The sequence below is a fragment of the Globicephala melas genome, chromosome 2, assembly GCF_963455315.2.
Source record: "Globicephala melas chromosome 2, mGloMel1.2, whole genome shotgun sequence".
NCBI lineage: Eukaryota > Metazoa > Chordata > Mammalia > Artiodactyla > Delphinidae > Globicephala > Globicephala melas.
The window spans coordinates 80,854,345-80,872,064 of NC_083315.2; the positions used below are offsets into that span (position 1 = coordinate 80,854,345).

Genomic DNA, 17,720 nt, shown 5'->3' on the forward strand with positions numbered 1-17,720 from the left:
CACGATATTATATGTTATAAATGTAGGGTCTTAAACACAGAGAGAATGACAGCGTGTCTCTGCCTTCTCCTGAGCTTGAAAGAGACAGCATCGCGAGGGCAATAGGGTAAAGCGCAGGAGAGTGAAGCGCCGATGGCTTCCCTGTGCCAACTTGTGGCTCAGACCTGGTCCTTGGTCACGGGATTGAGTGTGTCTTGTCCTTGCAGTGCACCAGGTGGCCGAGCGCGTGGAGGCCCTGGGGCAGTTTGTCATGAAGACCAGAAGGACCCTCAAAGGCCACGGGAACAAGGTTCTGTGCATGGACTGGTGCAAGGATAAGAGGAGGATCGTGAGCTCCTCGCAGGTACGTCACACCTGTCAGGTGATGGTGGGCACATTTCTGATTGTAAGCTGAAGGGAAAGAGCCGTCCTTTTCAAAAGACCCTCTCCGAATGTTATGTCTCTGCCTGTTCGCCAAAGGACACGAGTTACCCCGGTAAGAATTCTCTGGCGTACTTGAAAACTTCACTAATTTGGGTAGATTTGAAATTAGTAATAACTGAAATATTATGAACTCTATTTTACAAACCATTCAAACATTTTCTTCCTGAGTATATTTCAAGGTCTTATTTGTAAGTGAAACCATTTTTAAATTAGGGGTTTTTTTCTCCAAGTGGAGGGCGTAAGTGGTTGAAGTGCCATTGTGGCTTCTTTCAGTTTAAGAGTTTAGCAGTTTTTATGCCTTAAAGAACACATTTAAACTATGTATTTTGTGAAGTATACTTTTTTCATTCATTTTATATAGCTGACATGGTTTATTTTTACATCTTATGTATTAGTTATTAAACTGCTACATAACAGATTACCCCCAGGTTTAACAACTTACACAGTGAATATTTCGTATCTTACATGGTTTCTGAGAGTGAGGAATCAGGAGCAGCTCAGCCGGATAGTTCTGGCTCAGGGTGTCTCACAAGGTTGCAGTCAAGATGTTGGTCAGGGATGCAGTCATTAGACAGTTTGGCTAAGGCAGAAGCTCCCTTCCAAAATGGCTCACTCACATGGCTCTTGGCTAAGGCCTTAGCTCCTCACCATATGAACCTTTCCATCAGGCTGCTCACGACATGGTAGCTGACCTCCACCAGAGCAGGAGAGAGAGACAAAGGCAGAAGCCGTGCTGTCTTTGATGACCTGGCCTCAGAAGTGACATTCCTTCCGTTCTGCATTCCATGGTCACACAGACCAACACCGATATAATGACAGAGGGGCCTGGACAAGGACATGTCTTTCAGGAGGCTAGCCACCACTGCTTAATGCTTTTTATGTCTATTTTGATGTTACATTTGTTGAACATAAAACCATAAACTGAAGTCATATTTTTATGGCCAGTTTACCGCCCCCCCGACCCCTGCCTCTGCCTTTAGTCCAGCTTTTTCAAAGGAAAATTTGGTTTTTATTTATAACCCTTTTAAGTATCAAAACTGTACATATTCTAAATAACCCATGAGTTCTAATATCTCTGTCGGTACTATGTTTGATAGGACAGGTGTTATTAATCTCCTGTATTACCTGCAAATCTAGTATATCACGTTGCACTTGCTTTTTTAATGTTCATAAAAATATTTAATGTATCAGTTATGTATTTAACTGGAAAAAAGAAAAGGTTTTTACCCCTACCACCCTGTTACAATCATTATTATCTTAGAGCACCTCTTTCTAGACTTTTTTCCAAAGGCTCCTTTTTACAAAGTGGTTGTTGAGATGTACATGTTGCCACCTAGCCTTTTAGACTTTTTTTTTAATCCTTAAAAGGATGCCATATGTTGGACTTTCTGTCGCTCGTGTACCACTCTTACTAGAGAGGGTGGGAGAGGAGGAGGGATGCTTCAGCACTGCTGACTGACTCCATCCATCCACCTCTACTGCAGAGGGAGTCGGAGAGGTGGGTGGGGGAAGGGAGGAAGGTGGGAAACAGCAGAAGGGCTCTGGAACAGACTTTGAGTGACTCAGAGCAGCCTTTCTCCCTTAAAAGGCAGGAAATTCATCTGCCTGACTGAGTGGGTTGGGGTTTGGGGTGGAGGCACAGTCTCTCCAGGTACGTAGGCCCCCGGTGTCTGTGCTCACGGAGGGACCACATTTAGTTATGAGACTGCTTTTAGCTTCTTGGTTGCCTTTCTCTCTCCAGAGCGCACAGTAGGTGGGCGGTGGAGCCAGGCAGGCGGGCTGTGCGGTGGAGGAAGCCTCTGAAGGGAACGCTGACTTGGGTGATACACTGAGTCTCTACCCCCCGCCCCGCCGCAGCCCTCTGCTCTGTTATCTAATTCACCCACACAGCATGTATGGGCGTTTAGTCAGAAAAATTAGAAGCACAAATGTGCTTAGGAGTCTTAAAAGGCCCCAAACCGCCGACTTTGCCTTTGATCACGGCCTCTCAGCCCCACGCAGCGTGAATATGGAAACCCTCCATCAGATCAAGTGAAGCAGGCAGCTGTGTCACTTTCATTACTCAGACCTTGCTGGCGCCCCTAAGTGGCATTCACCTCGCTCACCAGATCTGGCTCCAAGTGGCTTGAGTGATTAAAAAAAATCAAGCCTGCGGTGGAGACTGCAGATTCTCCATCCCTGAGGATGTGGGGGGGACCCACGTGCTGAAGGAGGTCGGCTCAGCCGTCCCCCTCCACTGCCAACGGGAGCCTGGGGGCCCAGACAACCCTCACACCACATTCTGGGTAGACGACTGCGCTGCAGTCACCGGGGCTTACGTGGGTTTACCTCTGATGGGTTTGCGTTACAAACAGATGGCATCATAGCCCCTCCCCACACCCCCTACTGGGGCTGCAGAGCGGATCGCAGTGAAAGTGGCCGTGTTGTCTGTGGCATCGCCCAGAGCTCACCCTCCACAGGGAGTGCTCTTTGTTTCCGGAACAGCTGCTCACGGGGGCCCCCACCATCATAGGTGTGAGTCCCATGTTGTTTTGCAGGGTGGGTGGGGGTGAGGCTGTGATGTCCCTGAGCACCTGGGGGAGTCAGACTGATGTCAGGCCCACCCAGTCCCCCTCCACAGCTTCCACAGAGGGAGGGGGGGTGAAGAGTGGGGTGGGGCTCTTACACGGTCCTGCAGGGAACGTGGACTCAGGCGAATGGTAGGGAGGACAGGCTGGGGAGGTGGGGTGGGGGGACCGTTAGTTACTGTCAGGCATCTGAAAGTAATTTCAGCTTTACCTTATCCCTGTATAACTTACTGACATTCGGGGTACGATGGTGATGACAGTTTACCAACAATTTGTGCTTGGTTTATAATTGGCATAAAAGAAGTGTCTGAGTGTTGCTTTCTGTCATTGTATCTACACAAGGGATGCAAGGTTGAGAACTGAGACTTGCATCATGCTGGAAAGTGCTGTCGCCACCTACTCGCATTTCTTCAAGGATGGGTTGGAGGGTCTTGATTGTCCAGATACTTGCTCTGGCTTTCCACTTGGCACTGCCCAGCTGGACTTGGCTTTCCATGAGGTTCTCAGCAGTTAACGTGTTAGGGGTTGTTGACAATTTTTGAACTGTTCACTCTTTTCTGTTTTTCTTCAAGTGTAGTTGATGTACAATATTATATAAGTTACAGGTGTACAGTATAGTGACTCACAAGTTTTAAAGGTTATGTACTCCATTTATAGTTATTATTAAATATTGGCTGTATTCCCTGTGTTGTACAATATATCCTTGTAGCTTATGTTATACATAACAATTTGTACCTCTTCATCCCCTACCCCTATACTGCCCCTCCCCCCCCATCTCCCCAGTGGTGACCTCTAGCTTGTTCAACTGTTCACTCATTTCCTTCCAGGATGGGAAGGTGATCGTGTGGGATTCCTTCACTACTAACAAGGTAAGGCATTGTCCCTGGTGGATTGAGGCACTTCAGAACCCCAGCCCTGTCCTCGTCCTCTCCAAGCACCCCACTACTGGTCTCCCTGCCCTTCAGTAGCCTATTTGGGGGTGCAAACCTGACGAAAGCCCACCCGTGTTCAGATGGTTCAGCAGCCCACTGTAGCGTTCATTCCTCTCTTGAGCTGAACCCCTCACCCAGAGAAGAGCATGCAGGGCGAACACCGAGGGTGCCGATACGGAAACAGGAAAGGGCATGGCCCCGAAACTTGTCGCATTCACACGTGCTACTACCGCATTTAGGATTTTTCTTCTGGCTGATGATAAGAGGTACCCAACCCCCAGTTTCCTCTCCCCTCTCTGTCTTCGACTAGACTCCATAGCACGTGGACTTGAGCAAACAGTGGGTGGGGAGCCGAGACCTCAGTGGGATTAAACTGCTCTTCACGGGGATGCCGTGGAGTCTCAGCCCCTTGCAAGTCTGGCATAGGCATGTACTGCTCCAAGCGAGACCTAAGTTTAGACTTGTAATGAAACAGAAAGACCAGAATCTATGTGTAGGTGCGCTTGCATGCCTGCATCGTGTTGGCATTTGCAGTAACAAGTACTGTATATTAAATATGGACTCCAGTGTTTACTTAGAAAGAAAGTCTTCCTTTTCACTGTATGAAAAAGAAACCTATTATCTGTCTCAAATTGAACAGCGTCCTTATTCCGCATTATTGAACGTGTTCAGTAAGTGTCATAATAGGCAGTTGTTACACAACCTGCTCAAGGGGGCCCAGAACCATCTTGTAGAGCAGAGTCTGGAATGGTCAGGCCCCTGGGGAATAATAAAAATGACAACGTAACAACTTGCAGAGGGCTTTCCTATACATCACTCTGCCTCTCCAGAACTCCTCAGCATCTTCAGGGGTGGGGCTAGGGGGTTGCTTCTGCTTATGCCTTAGCATGGCGTAGAGCACACGCCTCCTGATGTCTGGGGAGCCATTGGGTTGCCGCTTGTGGTCCCTGGCAGGGCCATAGTTACCACTTGTCAGCAAAGGGGCCGGGATGCCCTGTGCTGAGAGTGGCCACTCATTCGTGGAAGTAGGTTATTCATGATGTCTGAAGGGCTACTACTCCGTGAGTGACAAAGAACTTTGACAGGCAGTATCAAGGCCCATGTCTCCCCACAAAAACACAGAGAATCATAACAGGAAAGAAGACCAGCACTTGAATGTACTTTACAAACCATCTAGTCCCATCCTCTCCCTTCCCAGACGGAGAAGGAGAATGAGATAAGACAATGGCCAGCCTGTGTGAGGCTGCACATCTCGCTGGTGTTAGAACCAGGTCCAGGGCCCATGGCTCCCATGGAAATAGGGCCACAGACTCAGAAGTTTTTGAATCATGCCTTAGTTGCTTATATGCGTGCAGGAGAATACGGGTGACTCAGACCCCAGCCAGGAGCCAAGGACTTACACCTCCTCTGAATGCTTCCATGTTACAGGTTTCCTTTTCTCCCAGAGCACAACTCTAATCCCCCTCCCCAAGCCCACCCCCATTCCTACCTGCCCAGGAATGGTTTAAGACCCACAGAGGACAGAGGCTCGTGTATACTCACTCACAGGTAAACAAACTTGTAACATACATGTAAAATATTCAAGAATACGTTTTTAAAATAGAGGGAATCTGAGTAAATAAGGTGAAGCATATACGTATGTGAAATGAGATTCAGACAGATCTTTCAAAGAAAATGAGCCCCAGTATTCATTCAGAACAGCAGGGGGAGTATAACAGTAAGAAAGAAGTAAGACGTGAAGGATATTCTTTTGCTAGTTGAGATTTTTAACTTTTAGAATGTAGGACATAAAGTTTGGTTGATTATAGAGGATCTGAGTCTCCTCTTCAGTCTCAGCCCAAACCACTGACCTTTGAGACTAGAGAGTAATTTGGTAGATGCTTCAGTGATTTTACTTGGTACAAACTGACGTTTGTGTAGAAGTGCCCTCGTTCATTGCGTGCGTGGTGTGTGCTGTGTTGCAGGAGCACGCGGTCACGATGCCCTGCACGTGGGTGATGGCGTGCGCGTATGCCCCATCGGGATGTGCCATTGCATGCGGGTAAGTATGGGTGACACAGCGGCGTTTCACATGTCCTGTTGGCCATAAAATGCTGTTCTATGACCTCTCTCCTGGAGGTCAGGTTAATATCTTTAGTCTCTACTTCCTTCAGAGGTGAGAACTCACAGGATGTGTCCCAAAACCTCCATCACAGATCACAGTGTTAGACTGTCCAGTGGCCAAAACCCCAGGCAAAGACACACCCAACAGACAGGACATTCCAGGGCCTTAGAGATCACCTCCCAGTAGTGAAGGGCAAAGGCCAGACCTTCCATTAAGTAAGGTTAATTCTTCAGTACTCAGTAAGAATGATAAATACTCTACATTTTTAAAAACCCTCAGGTAATATGTTTCTAATCGGGCATTAATTCTAGCAAATGCATAGCGTTGGATGGGGTATATAAATTTCTCAATATTTGCTATTGAGATATCAGATGTCTAGCACCAAATTACAAAAAGAACACGTTGGGTATATCCTTCTGTGATATATGATGAATATAATAATATAGCACACAATGTCTTCAACAGTAGTTCAGAAAATGATTCTGTAGGCTATTTATTATTTTAACCCTCACTACATGAAACCCAGTGGAGGGATTTCCAGGAGGACAGGGGGACAGTCAGGGGTGAGAATAATTTTACAAGGCCCAGGTAGACAGCTTTTTTGGTGACACCCGGTGCAGAGAGAGTACAGAGTGGAGGAATGGCTGGTGCCTTAATCTCTTGTCATCTCTGTTTCCCGGGTCCTGGCATGTGGTAGATGGTCAAGGTCTGCATTGGCTGTCTTACAGGCTGATATAAAAACCAAAGTAGAAGTTCAAGGTGTGAATATTTGGGAAAGCACTTTTTAAAATATCGGGAGTCCCGTGGATGAGGAGAGAGCAGAAAAACTAAACTGAGAAAGACTGAGTCCTCATCTTAGATAAAAGCACCATCTGCCCTAGTCAGACCATGCCGCGATTCGTTTTCAGTTTCCAGTGATAATCTAACATAGTGTTTCCCAGCTATGGCTTGTGACATCCCTGTAACTCCATTATCACACAGATCCACACCTATGTCATATTCTCTAAATGTCGTTACAGGTGACAAAAGGGTGTTTTTCTCTTCCTCTGGGTCTATCTCTCAGTTGGTTCCAAACTTGAAAGCTGAAACTCTACCAGTATTTACACAATTCCGTTCTCAAAAAAATGTGTCAGTTGATTTTATATACATATATGTGTATTTTTTATTTGAAGCCATATCACCAAGAAGCCTTCATTCAGGTATTGTACACTTGCTATGAGCACCTGTGTGCAAGGCACTGGACTGGGTGTCCTAGGGAAATTCAAAGATGAATAAAACGTAGTACCTGCCTCCAAGAAAGAATAAAAAAATAACAATAATGACCACTTCTTGAGCCTCTATCATGTGTTAAGGGCCATTCTGAACTCTATATTATCTTCACAACAGCCCCTTGTGAAAGGTGAGTGGGATCCACTCCATTTTATAGTTAAGAACACTGAAGCTTAGAGAGGCTAAAAAACATAACAAAGGTCACAGAATGAGTTCGGTACTAAAGCAGAGATGCAATACCAAATGCATCACATTGCAAAACCTTTCTGCTTCTCATAGCAATGCAAATAAACCCAAGTGTGAGTGAGTATCCCGACAGAGCTACAGAAATTACTCTGAAGCTTCAGAATAAGAGAACATGTTTCACCTTGAGAGTCAGGGAAGCCCATAGTCTGAAGCATGCTGGTTCATTGTCACAGCCAAGTGCAAATCATTCCCACTCACACCATCTATAAACATGCTGCCAAAGCTAGTTACTGGTAAGAGACTACCCAAGTCTACACCTGCACCTCCAAGCATTTGGAAAGGCAAAGGGGTCCCCTAGGTTCCCCAGAGCCTCAGAAGGGAATGCCCCTCCTAAATGTCATTCCCCACTAAATGGAAGCAGAGCTCCTTGGAGTAAGACTGATTGTAGGTCTGGGGCAGGAAAAGATAAAGTGAGCCTAGGATATTTTCTTGTTCCTGAAAGCAAGGGAACACTCAAGTCATATTAATGGAACCTTATCAAACAGAAACAGGAGCCACTTGAAGGGCCCCCCGCCAACTTTCCAAATTGGGATAATTTTAGCATCACATGGAATAATGGTAGTAATGGATCATAACCCAGTTGAAGAGAAAAAAGAATCCATGGGTGTGCAGTGATACTGGGAGGAGGAGGGATTGGATTTGTCTTTACAGAAAAATATCAGCTGATAAATGCAGAAGGAATTATCAAATTAGAGGATCACCATTTTGTACCATAAAGTAATATTTTATTCAAGCAAGGATAATCATGCTAAAGCCATTGTATGATGGTTGTTGGGAACAGGATATTAACATGACCTAAAGGTGTCACACCACAGATTATTATTACAGGCATACCTTGGAAATATTGCAGGTTTGGTTCCAGACAATTGCAATAGAGCAAATATCACAATGAAGTGCGTCACACAAATTTTTTGGTTTCCTAGTGCATATAAAAGTCAAGTTTACACTATACTATAGTCTAAGTGTGCAGTAGCATTATGTCTAAAAAAAAATGTATATACCTTAATTAAAAAATGCTTTATTGCTGGGCTTCCCTGGTGGCGCACTGGTGGAGAATCTGCCTGCCGATACAGGGCACATGGGTTCGTGCCCCAGTCCGGGAGGATCCCACATGCCATAGAGTGGCTGGGTCCGTGAGCCATGGCCGCTGAGCCTGTGCGTCCGGAGCCTGTGCTCCGCAACGGGAGAGGCCACAACAGTGAGAGGCCCGCATACTGCAAAGAAAAAAAAACTTTATTGCTAAAAAATACTAACCATCAACTGAGCCTTCAATGAGTCTTAATCTTTTTGCTGGTGGAGGGTCTTGCCTCAGTGTTGATGGCTGCTGACTGAGCAGGATGGTGGTTGCTGAAGGCTGGGGTGCCTGTGGATATTTCTTAAAGTAAGACAGCAGTGAAATTTGTTTTATCGATTGAGTCTTCCTTTCACAAACAATTTCTCTGTCACATGCAGTGCTGTTTGATAGCATTATAGCCACAGTAGAACTTCTTTCAAAATTGGAGTCCATCCTCGCAAAACTTGCCACTGCTTTATCAACTAAGTCTGTTAATATTCTAAATCCTTTGTTGTCATTTCAACCACCTTCACGGAATAGATTCCATCTTAGGAAACCACCTTCATTGCTCATCCGTAAGAAGCAACTCCTCCTTCGTTCAAGTTTTATCATAAGATCGCAGCAATTCAGTCGCATCTTCAGGCTCCACTGCTCATTCTAGTTCTCTTGCTGTTTTCACCATATCTGCAGTTACTTCCTCCACTGAAGTCTTGAACCCCTTACTGAAGTCTTAAACCCTTCAAAGTCAGCCACGAGGGTTGAAATCAGCTTCTTCCAAACTCATATTAATGTTGATATTTTGACCTCTTCCGATGAATCACAAATGGTCTTAATGGCATCTAGAATGGGGAATCCTTTCCAAAGGTTTTCAACTTACTCTGCCCAGATCCATCAGAGGAATCCTATCTATGGCAGTTATAGCCTTATGAACCATATTTCTTAAAGAATGACTTGAAAATCAAAATTTCTCTTTGAACCATGGGCTGCAGAATGGATGTTGTGTTAACAGGCATGAGGACAGCATGAATCTTTTGTACATCTCCATTAGAGCTCTTGGGTGACTGGATGCATTGTCCATGAGCAGTAATATTTTGAAAGGAATCTTTTTTTCTGAGCAGTAGTTCTCAACAGTGGGATTAAAATATTCAGTGAACCGTGTTGTAAACAGATGTGTTGTCACCCAGGCTTCATTGTTCCACTTATAAAGCACAGGCAGAGTAGATTTAGCATAATTCTTAAGGGTCCTAATATTTGGGGAATGGTAAATGAGCATCGGCTTCAACCTAAAGTCACCAGCTGCATTGACCCCTAACAAGAGAGTCAGCCTGCCTTTTGAAGCTTTGAAGCCAGACGTTGACTTTTCCTCTCTAGCTGTGAAAATCCTGGATAGCATTTTCTTCCAATATAAGGCTCATTTGTCTATATTAAAAATCTGTTGTTTAGTGTAGCCACCTTCATTATCTTAGCTAGATCTTCAGGATAACTTGCTGCAGCTTCTACACCAGCCCTTGCTGCTTCACCTTGCACTCATGTTATGGACAACGGCTTCTTTTCTTAAATCTCATGAACCACCTCTGCTAGCTTCAGACTTTTCTTCTGCAGCTTCCTCACCTCTCTCAGCCGTCATAGAATTGAAGAGAGTCAGGGCCTTGCTCTGGATTAGTCTTTGGCTTAAGGGGATGTTGTGGCTGGTTTCATCTATCCAGACCAGACTAACACTTTCTTCCTTTCAGCAATGAGGCTGTTCTGCTTTCTTACTCATGTGTTCCCTGGAGCAGCAATTTTAATTTCCTTCAAGAACTTTTCCTTTGCTTTCACAGCCTGGCTGTTTTGCACAAGAGGCCTAGCTTTCAGCCTGTCTTGGCTTTCAGCATGCCTTCCTCACTAAGCTTAATCATTTCTGGCTTTTTATTTAAAGTGAGAGGCATGCAGCTCTTCCTTTCACTTGAATGCTTGGATGCTATTGTAGGGTTATTAATTGGCCTAATTTCAATATTGTTGTGCCTTAGGGAATAGGGAGGCCTGGGGAGAGGGAGAGAGAGAGAGAAGAACGCCAGTCAGTTGGAGCAGTCAGAACACACACAACATTTATCGGTTAAGTTCACCATCTTACATGGGCATGGTTCATGGTGCCTCAAAACCATTACAATAGTAACAGCAAAGATTACTGATCACAGATCACCATAACAAATATAACAATAATGAAAAAGTTTGAAATATTTGTGAGAATTACCAAAATGTGACAGAGACACAGAGTGAGCAAGTGCTGTTGGAAAACTGACACCAATAGACTTGCTTGATGCCAGGTTGCCACAAGCATTCAATTTGTAAAAATGCAATAAAGCAAAGCGCAATAAAACAAAATATGCTTGTAATTACAAACAAATCACCCTTACCATGGAGAGATCTGGTGGTCCCCACTTTGACCAAGTAATCAAAGTTGGCGTCACCAATCTTGACACAAGAGGCATTGCAAGCCTCTTAAAGTGAAGCAGTAAGAAAGAAATAACACAATATCACCTTTATATATCACATTTATATTATTGTTAAAAATGTTATACTTGAGGGACTTCCCTGGTGGCGCAGTGGTTAAGAATCTGCCTGCCAATGCAGGGGACACGGGTTTGAACCCTGGTCCGGGAAGATCCCACATGCTGCGGAGCAGCTAAGCCCGTGTGCCACAACTACTGAGCCTGTGCTCTAGAGCCTGCGAGCCACAACTACTGAAGCCCGTGTACCACAACTACTGAAGCCCGTACACCTAGAGCCCATGCTCTGCAACGAAGAGAAGCCACTGCAATGAGAAGCCCATGCACTGCAACTAAGAGTAGCCCCCGCTCGCCGCAACTGGAGAAAGCCCATGCGCAGTGATGAAGACCCAACGCAACCAAAAATAAGTAAAATAAAATAAAATTTTAAAAAAATGTTATACTTAAATATAACCATTAAGAAACAACATGACAAATCCAGACTGTGTGACATTCTGTAGGACAACTGACCTAAGTTTTCTCATTATAAACAACCAAAAAAATGTGTCTGTTCTCCATTAAAAGTTCTAAAAAAGATATAAAAACAGAATGTAATGTGTGGATCTAAATGGGCCCTGGATCCTGGAGACAGTTGGGAAAGACTGAATATGGATAGCTTATTAAACGGTGTTTGGAATTTTTGTTTTCGCAGATGTGATAATGAGTTAGTGATTATAGAATATGTTCTTAGTTTTAGGAGATGTAAATTTGCAGATTGAAGTATTTAGATGTAATGTGTCATGTCTGCCACTTGTATTCAGATGGTTCAGAATTTGCTCCCACAAATATGGCAAAATGTTAAGTTAGTGAACGTATGTGAAGAGACCTGGGTGTTCATAGTACTATTTTCTCTTTCAATTTTACTGTACACTTGAAAATCTTCAAAGTAAAAGCTGAGGGAAAGGTTATAGCATATGATACTGCCAAAGGAAAACCATTTGAAAAGTTTGTGTGAATGAGAAAGCATATGAATATTCTACTGCCCTATGTTAACATTTGACACTTCTGTCTTTCCATGCTAGTGGCTTGGATAATAAGTGTTCTGTGTATCCACTGACGTTTGACAAAAATGAAAACATGGCTGCCAAAAAGAAGTCCGTTGCTATGCACACCAACTACCTGTCGGCCTGCAGCTTTACCAACTCTGACATGCAGGTAAATAAGGGGATGCATGATGACGGGCCAGCCTGCTGGGGAGCAGGGTTGGTCGTGGAGAGCTAAAGTGGAGTTGCAGGCGAGGAAGCTGTTCTGGTGTCCCTCTTCACAGGAGGCTGTGTGCACTCCAGTTGACTCTAAGAGGAAGCTCCTGTTGTTTTTCATATATATGTGTATATGTGTGTATATGTATATATGTTTATATGTGTATGTGTGTATGTTTATATATGTGTATGTGTACATGTATATATGTTTATATATGTGTGTATACGTGTATGTGTGTGTGTATGTGTTTATATATGTGTATATGTGTGTATACGTATATATATGTGTGTGTATGTGTATATGTGTGTATACATGTTTATGTGTATATATGTGTGTGTGTATATATGCATTTTTTTTTTTTTTTTTTGAGCATGCCACTCAGCTTGTGGGATCTCAATTCCCCTACCAGGGATTGAACCCAGGCCACGGCAGTGAAAGGGCCGAATCCTAACCACTAGACCACCAGGGAATTCCTGGTTATATTATTATTTTTAATAAAATCAGAAATGGGGAAATTCAGGGCTGTTGACTGTTGGCAGAGATGAGATGAACTCCATGCCATATTGAACCTCCTCCTCTAATTGACTTGGTGGGGGTGGGAGTGGGTCAAGGAAACTTCTGGGGTGGTGGAAATTCCTGTCTGGGTCAGAGAGGTGGTTCCAAGGTGCCTCCGTATGTAAACCTTCACAGGGTGCTGACTTTCAGAGTTGTGCACGTGACACGCCTCATCGTACCTATTTTTCACTCCTGTTTTAACACATTCGAAAAGAAAAAGCATCAGAGGGTAAATCTGTGCCCTACTTTGAACAAGCCACAAAGTGGAGACAATCCAGCTTCAACGCTTTGGCCACGTTTTCTCTCACAAGTCCTAAAGCATCCTATCGTGTCTCTGTCACATCTCTCCAGAAAGCCTGCACAGATGCCACCACCCGCATTGCCAGATACCAGGGGTGACTGAATAGCAGGGGAGGCTGGGAGTTCAGAGCAGGAGTGGGGGGTCGTAAACGTGCTGCAGGGGCCACCCTGGAGGATGAGTGTGTTGCCAGTGAGGTGGAGGGGAGCATTGTAGGAGGCAGGTGGCCCGAGAGGTGGGCAGGGCCCGATCACAGGGTGCCCTGAGTGGCGGGGCTGACCCTACAAATGGCAGGGAGCCATTGCTGGGGCTGGGGCAGATTGGGTTTGCTTGAAGGAGGAGACTGAGTCAGATTAAAGGCCACTCTGGCTTCAGCTGACTGACGTCAGCAGCGGGGTTGGGGGTGGCAAGGATAGCGGCAAGGAGACCCGGGGATGGGTAATTGTCTCACTTCTGACGGGAGGGCTGTTTGGACTTAGAGGGCAGCGTTTACACCTGTTTTTCGCGACCAGGAGTCTTGCAGGCCTCTGCAGTAGAGAGTGCTGTTGCCCTGGCTGCTGCAGTGGCCACATCGGATGTCTTTGGGCCTGAGGGGCAGCCAAAGCAACAGAGGATGTTTAGTCTCCTGTTCTGGATGGTGAATCCTGAGCAAGCTTTTATTATTCTCTGTGTTTTGTTTTTCTCACTTGCAAGTGAGGATCGTAGTAAATTCCTCCCTCATGAGGTTTTCTGAGGATTAAATGAGATGATTCATCTCAAATACTTAGTAAATATCAATAAACATTAGCTCTTATTGTTTTGTTATTTATATTAACGCAAAGCTTCATGGGTGATTCAGATGCATAGCCTAGTTTGGGTACCACTGAACTCATGAACTAAGCTTCCTTCCAGCTCTGGGATCTAAGATGAAAAACAGAAACTTCAAAAAGCTGTTATAAGACCTACAGATTCTCTACATTCCAGAATAAATGAGTGACAATGAGTTAGAGGATCTGTTTAGTGCATTTATCATAATGAATGTTTGGTTTATAAAATTTATTTTTACTTACATTGTAATGAAGAGCACAAATATTTAAAATATTTTTTAAATATTAAGAAGTTACTGTTAACTTTTAAAGACTATTCATTTCTTTGACTGAAGAGTATGGTATGGAAAATTCCCATTAAAGAGCTAGACCGAGGGAATCATTTCAGGCAGTCATTTGTTTGGACCTGATGTCCCAAAAAAGATTGGCAATTACTGGCCCCTTTGCAAATGTTAGGACAGGACTGGGGTGGAGCATCCCCTAGTGGGTGTGGCCAGCAGAGATTGGAGGGAATTGTAGCACATCACAAAATACAAGTTCTCAAATTAAGACATGGTCCAAGTCTTGTGTGTTCCTAAGCTGCTCTGACCAGCCTGAGTCCTCTTGTCAGGTGTACAAAGGCCTCTTAAGGGAAGTCGAGGCCAGAGGGAGTCCCATGGGCAGCTGCATGGGCTTTGTAGCCTGGAGGGTCTCCAAATTTGAGAGCTGCCTGCAAGTGGGGGCTTTGAGGAGGGCCTTGGGGCCCACACCCAAGAAGCCTGAGAACTCTGGAACTCAGCCAGCTCTTTCTCCATGGAGGGGCCTCTCCTGGCTGCAAGAAGATCCTAGGCCTCCCAGACTGCTGGCAGGAACACACTCCCAAGACGGTGTGGCCAGCAGGTGCAAGGCCAGGGTGGGAATGGATTCTTTCCTTGTAATATGTCCCCTCCCTGCAAGAAACAGAAGATTCTTTTACAAGTGCTAGGCCTAGCGTGTGAGAGGGAAGGGAAGAGAGGGGGAAGGAGGGAGAGGATGAGAGGAGACCACCAGCACGTGGAAACTAGGGGTACAGCACAGTCAGTGGGTGCACTGAATGCTGGCAGTCCTTTAAGGCCTACTTCCTGTTTTCTTTCCTCAGCCATCAGTAATCTCCACCCACAGAGGGCTCTGTTGTGGGCACTTACACTGCAAGAGCCCCTTCCCACACTGTCTTATCACCTCGTCCAGCCCCTGTGAGCAGCAGGAAGGTGGGGCGTAGGGAGGCTCTGCTTGCCAGGGCTTAACCCTTGTGGGTCCCCCTATGGCTGCTCAGAACCATGCTGGCTCCAGGGCTCTGCGATACCATCAGCTGGGTCTTTGAGGCCTTGAGCCCTGGATCCCCACTGCCTTTCTCCCAATTGCGGCAGAGCCCAAGCCTCACACACACTGGCAGCAACAAAATTTAAAACCCTAGTTCTGGCCACCATGCCTTTCCCCAGGCACCCCAGTGTTCTTCTTCATTCATGGGCCAGCCTTGGTACTTGAAACTATCCAGAGTCTGCTTGAGGGACAGCTGCACTGACCTCAGACAGATTTTCCTAAAATATACCCTTGATTTGGTCATTCTGCTCAGAAGCTTTCCACAGGTCCCTCTTGCCTACAGGCTCAAGTCCTGACTCCGTACCCAGGCACACCTTTCATTCACTGCACAGGTGCGCCTTCCCCTCAGCTTGCTCTGCTCTCCTCCCCTTCCTTAGTGAGTGGCCAGCTCTCAGTCCTCCTCTGAGATCAGCTCACATGTTGCCAAAGTGGGTTTGGTGTCCCTCTCACAGACCTACCTATATCTCAGCACTTCTCACTCTGTCGTAAGTGATCATTGTCTCGTCTGCCAAGACCATCAGAAACACCTGCCACCCAGCAAAGCTAAGTTTATTAGACCTACTGCAGCAAGGGAGAACCCCAACTTGACAGAATCACTATACCGTCTCAAAATGAAGAAACTGGGGAAGGGTCCTTAGAGGGTTTCAGGGTCCAGGGTGAGTGGTCCAACCTCACCATGGTTGCAGACCCTGAATTGCAGTTCTCTGTGGGTCCTGAATAAACCCATCTTTGCTGGAGAAATACCTGTCAGTCTGTTTGTTTCAGGTCAACAGCTTGCTCACCAGGACTTGCTTTATAAGACCCTTACCTCGCTGGGCTTACCAACCCTAAGCTATTATGTCGTAACTAGTTTTCCACCTTAAAAGACCCACCTTAAAATGGGAGGGCACACACCTTGGCAGCGGTCGTGGAGGAAACCGGCGAGGCTTCCGGAAAGAGCTGATGAGCAAGCTGCTGCCCCTGCGCTTTTTTTGCCTGTAACCATAGCGAGTGGACCATGGCGAGGCATGTGCAAGTCCCCACACAGCAAGGCAAGGAGAACCGTTTTACAGGGTGGAAAAGGAAGTTGGGAGGATTAAACAGAGTTCATGGCTTTTCTTTTTTTTTTTTTAATTTATTTATTTTATTTATTTATTTTTGGCTGCGTTGGGTCTTCATTGCTGCACGTGGGCTTTCTCTAGTTGTGGTGAGCGGGGGCTACTCTTCATTGTGATGCTTGGGCTTCTCACTGTGGTGGCTTCTCTTGTTGCAGAGCACGGGCTCTAGGCTCGCGGGCTCAGTAGTTGTGACTTGCAGGCTCTAGAGTGCAGGCTCAGTAGTTGTGGCATGTGGGATCTTCCCGGACCAGGGATCGAACCCGTGTTCCCTGCATTGGGAGGTGGATTCTTAACCACTGCGCCACCAGGGAAGCCTGAGTCCATGGCTTTTCATTGGCTGAATCCTTCCCAGGAAAGAAGAGAAGTCTGTCTTCTTCCTGTTGGTCACTATCATCACAGGACATGAAAGCTCCCCCTTCCGGTCTCCCACTGTATTTAATTGAGGCTTCTGTTTCATTAATTTTTTACAAAGCTGTTAGTCTTGATAAGTAAGCTTAGTTGGTTCACAGTTTTATCTTGCAGGAGCAGTTATTTCCTGGAGCGGGCAGCTAGGTTATTTTTACTTGGTTTCTCAGTATTGTCTAATGCAGCACCGGGAAGTGTGCCTGGCCCTGGAATTGATTAACGTAGGGACAGGGAGTTTGGTGGGTTTCAGTCCTTCCTGACAATCCTGTTAACCAAGTTCCAGGAGAGCAGAGACCAAGACACAGTCTTTCTGCAAACCCTGATGCCTAGCGGAGGGCCTGGACGTGGTCAGCACACGGCAGATGCTGGTTGACCCTGTGTGTCTGTCAGCACCACTCAGTGGCCCAGGGAGCCTCTGGGGGATCCAGCTACAGGAGACTGTGTTTAGCAAAATCCTGCTCCAGGTGGGTCCCGGCAAGCAACGTCAGCATCACCTGGGAGTTTGTGGGAAATACAGAATCTCAGGCCCCACCCCAGGCTCTCTATTAGCAGCTGCGTGTGGGGTTGCACATTAATGTCTGGGAAGCACGACGCTGGGCTTGGGTGCTTGTGGGAGCCGCTTGAGGTTCTGTGAAGCAAGCGTTCACAGAGCCCTTCCTACGTGGCAGGCAGGTATAGAGCCCCGCAGGTACCACAGGGAGACCTCTGGATTCCATACTCTGCAGGAGGACAGGCACATAAACAGCTCCAGGACAGCGAGGGTGTCAAAAATGAACTGTTTCTTTCTCAGTACCAGAGAAAGAGTTCTGTGCTTGAGTCCAGATTTAGCGGGGGGGGGGGGGGGGGTGGTGGGGTGGTGTGTGTGTGTGTGTGTGTGTGTGTGTAAGGAGCCTCCTCT

General features: G+C 46.0%; 1 protein-coding gene across 2 annotated transcripts in view; it reads left to right on the plus strand.

Annotated features, from left to right (window-relative positions):
- GNB5 (G protein subunit beta 5) overlaps positions 1-17,720 on the plus strand; it is a 43,488-nt gene that overhangs the window by 13,737 nt on the left and 12,031 nt on the right. For both annotated transcript variants that reach the window (XM_030878711.2, XM_060294243.1), the window contains exons 2-5: positions 207-343; positions 3,818-3,859; positions 5,887-5,963; positions 12,146-12,278. In XM_030878711.2, coding sequence (XP_030734571.1) covers positions 207-343; positions 3,818-3,859; positions 5,887-5,963; positions 12,146-12,278 — 389 coding nt within the window. The remainder of the gene's footprint in view (positions 1-206; positions 344-3,817; positions 3,860-5,886; positions 5,964-12,145; positions 12,279-17,720) is intronic.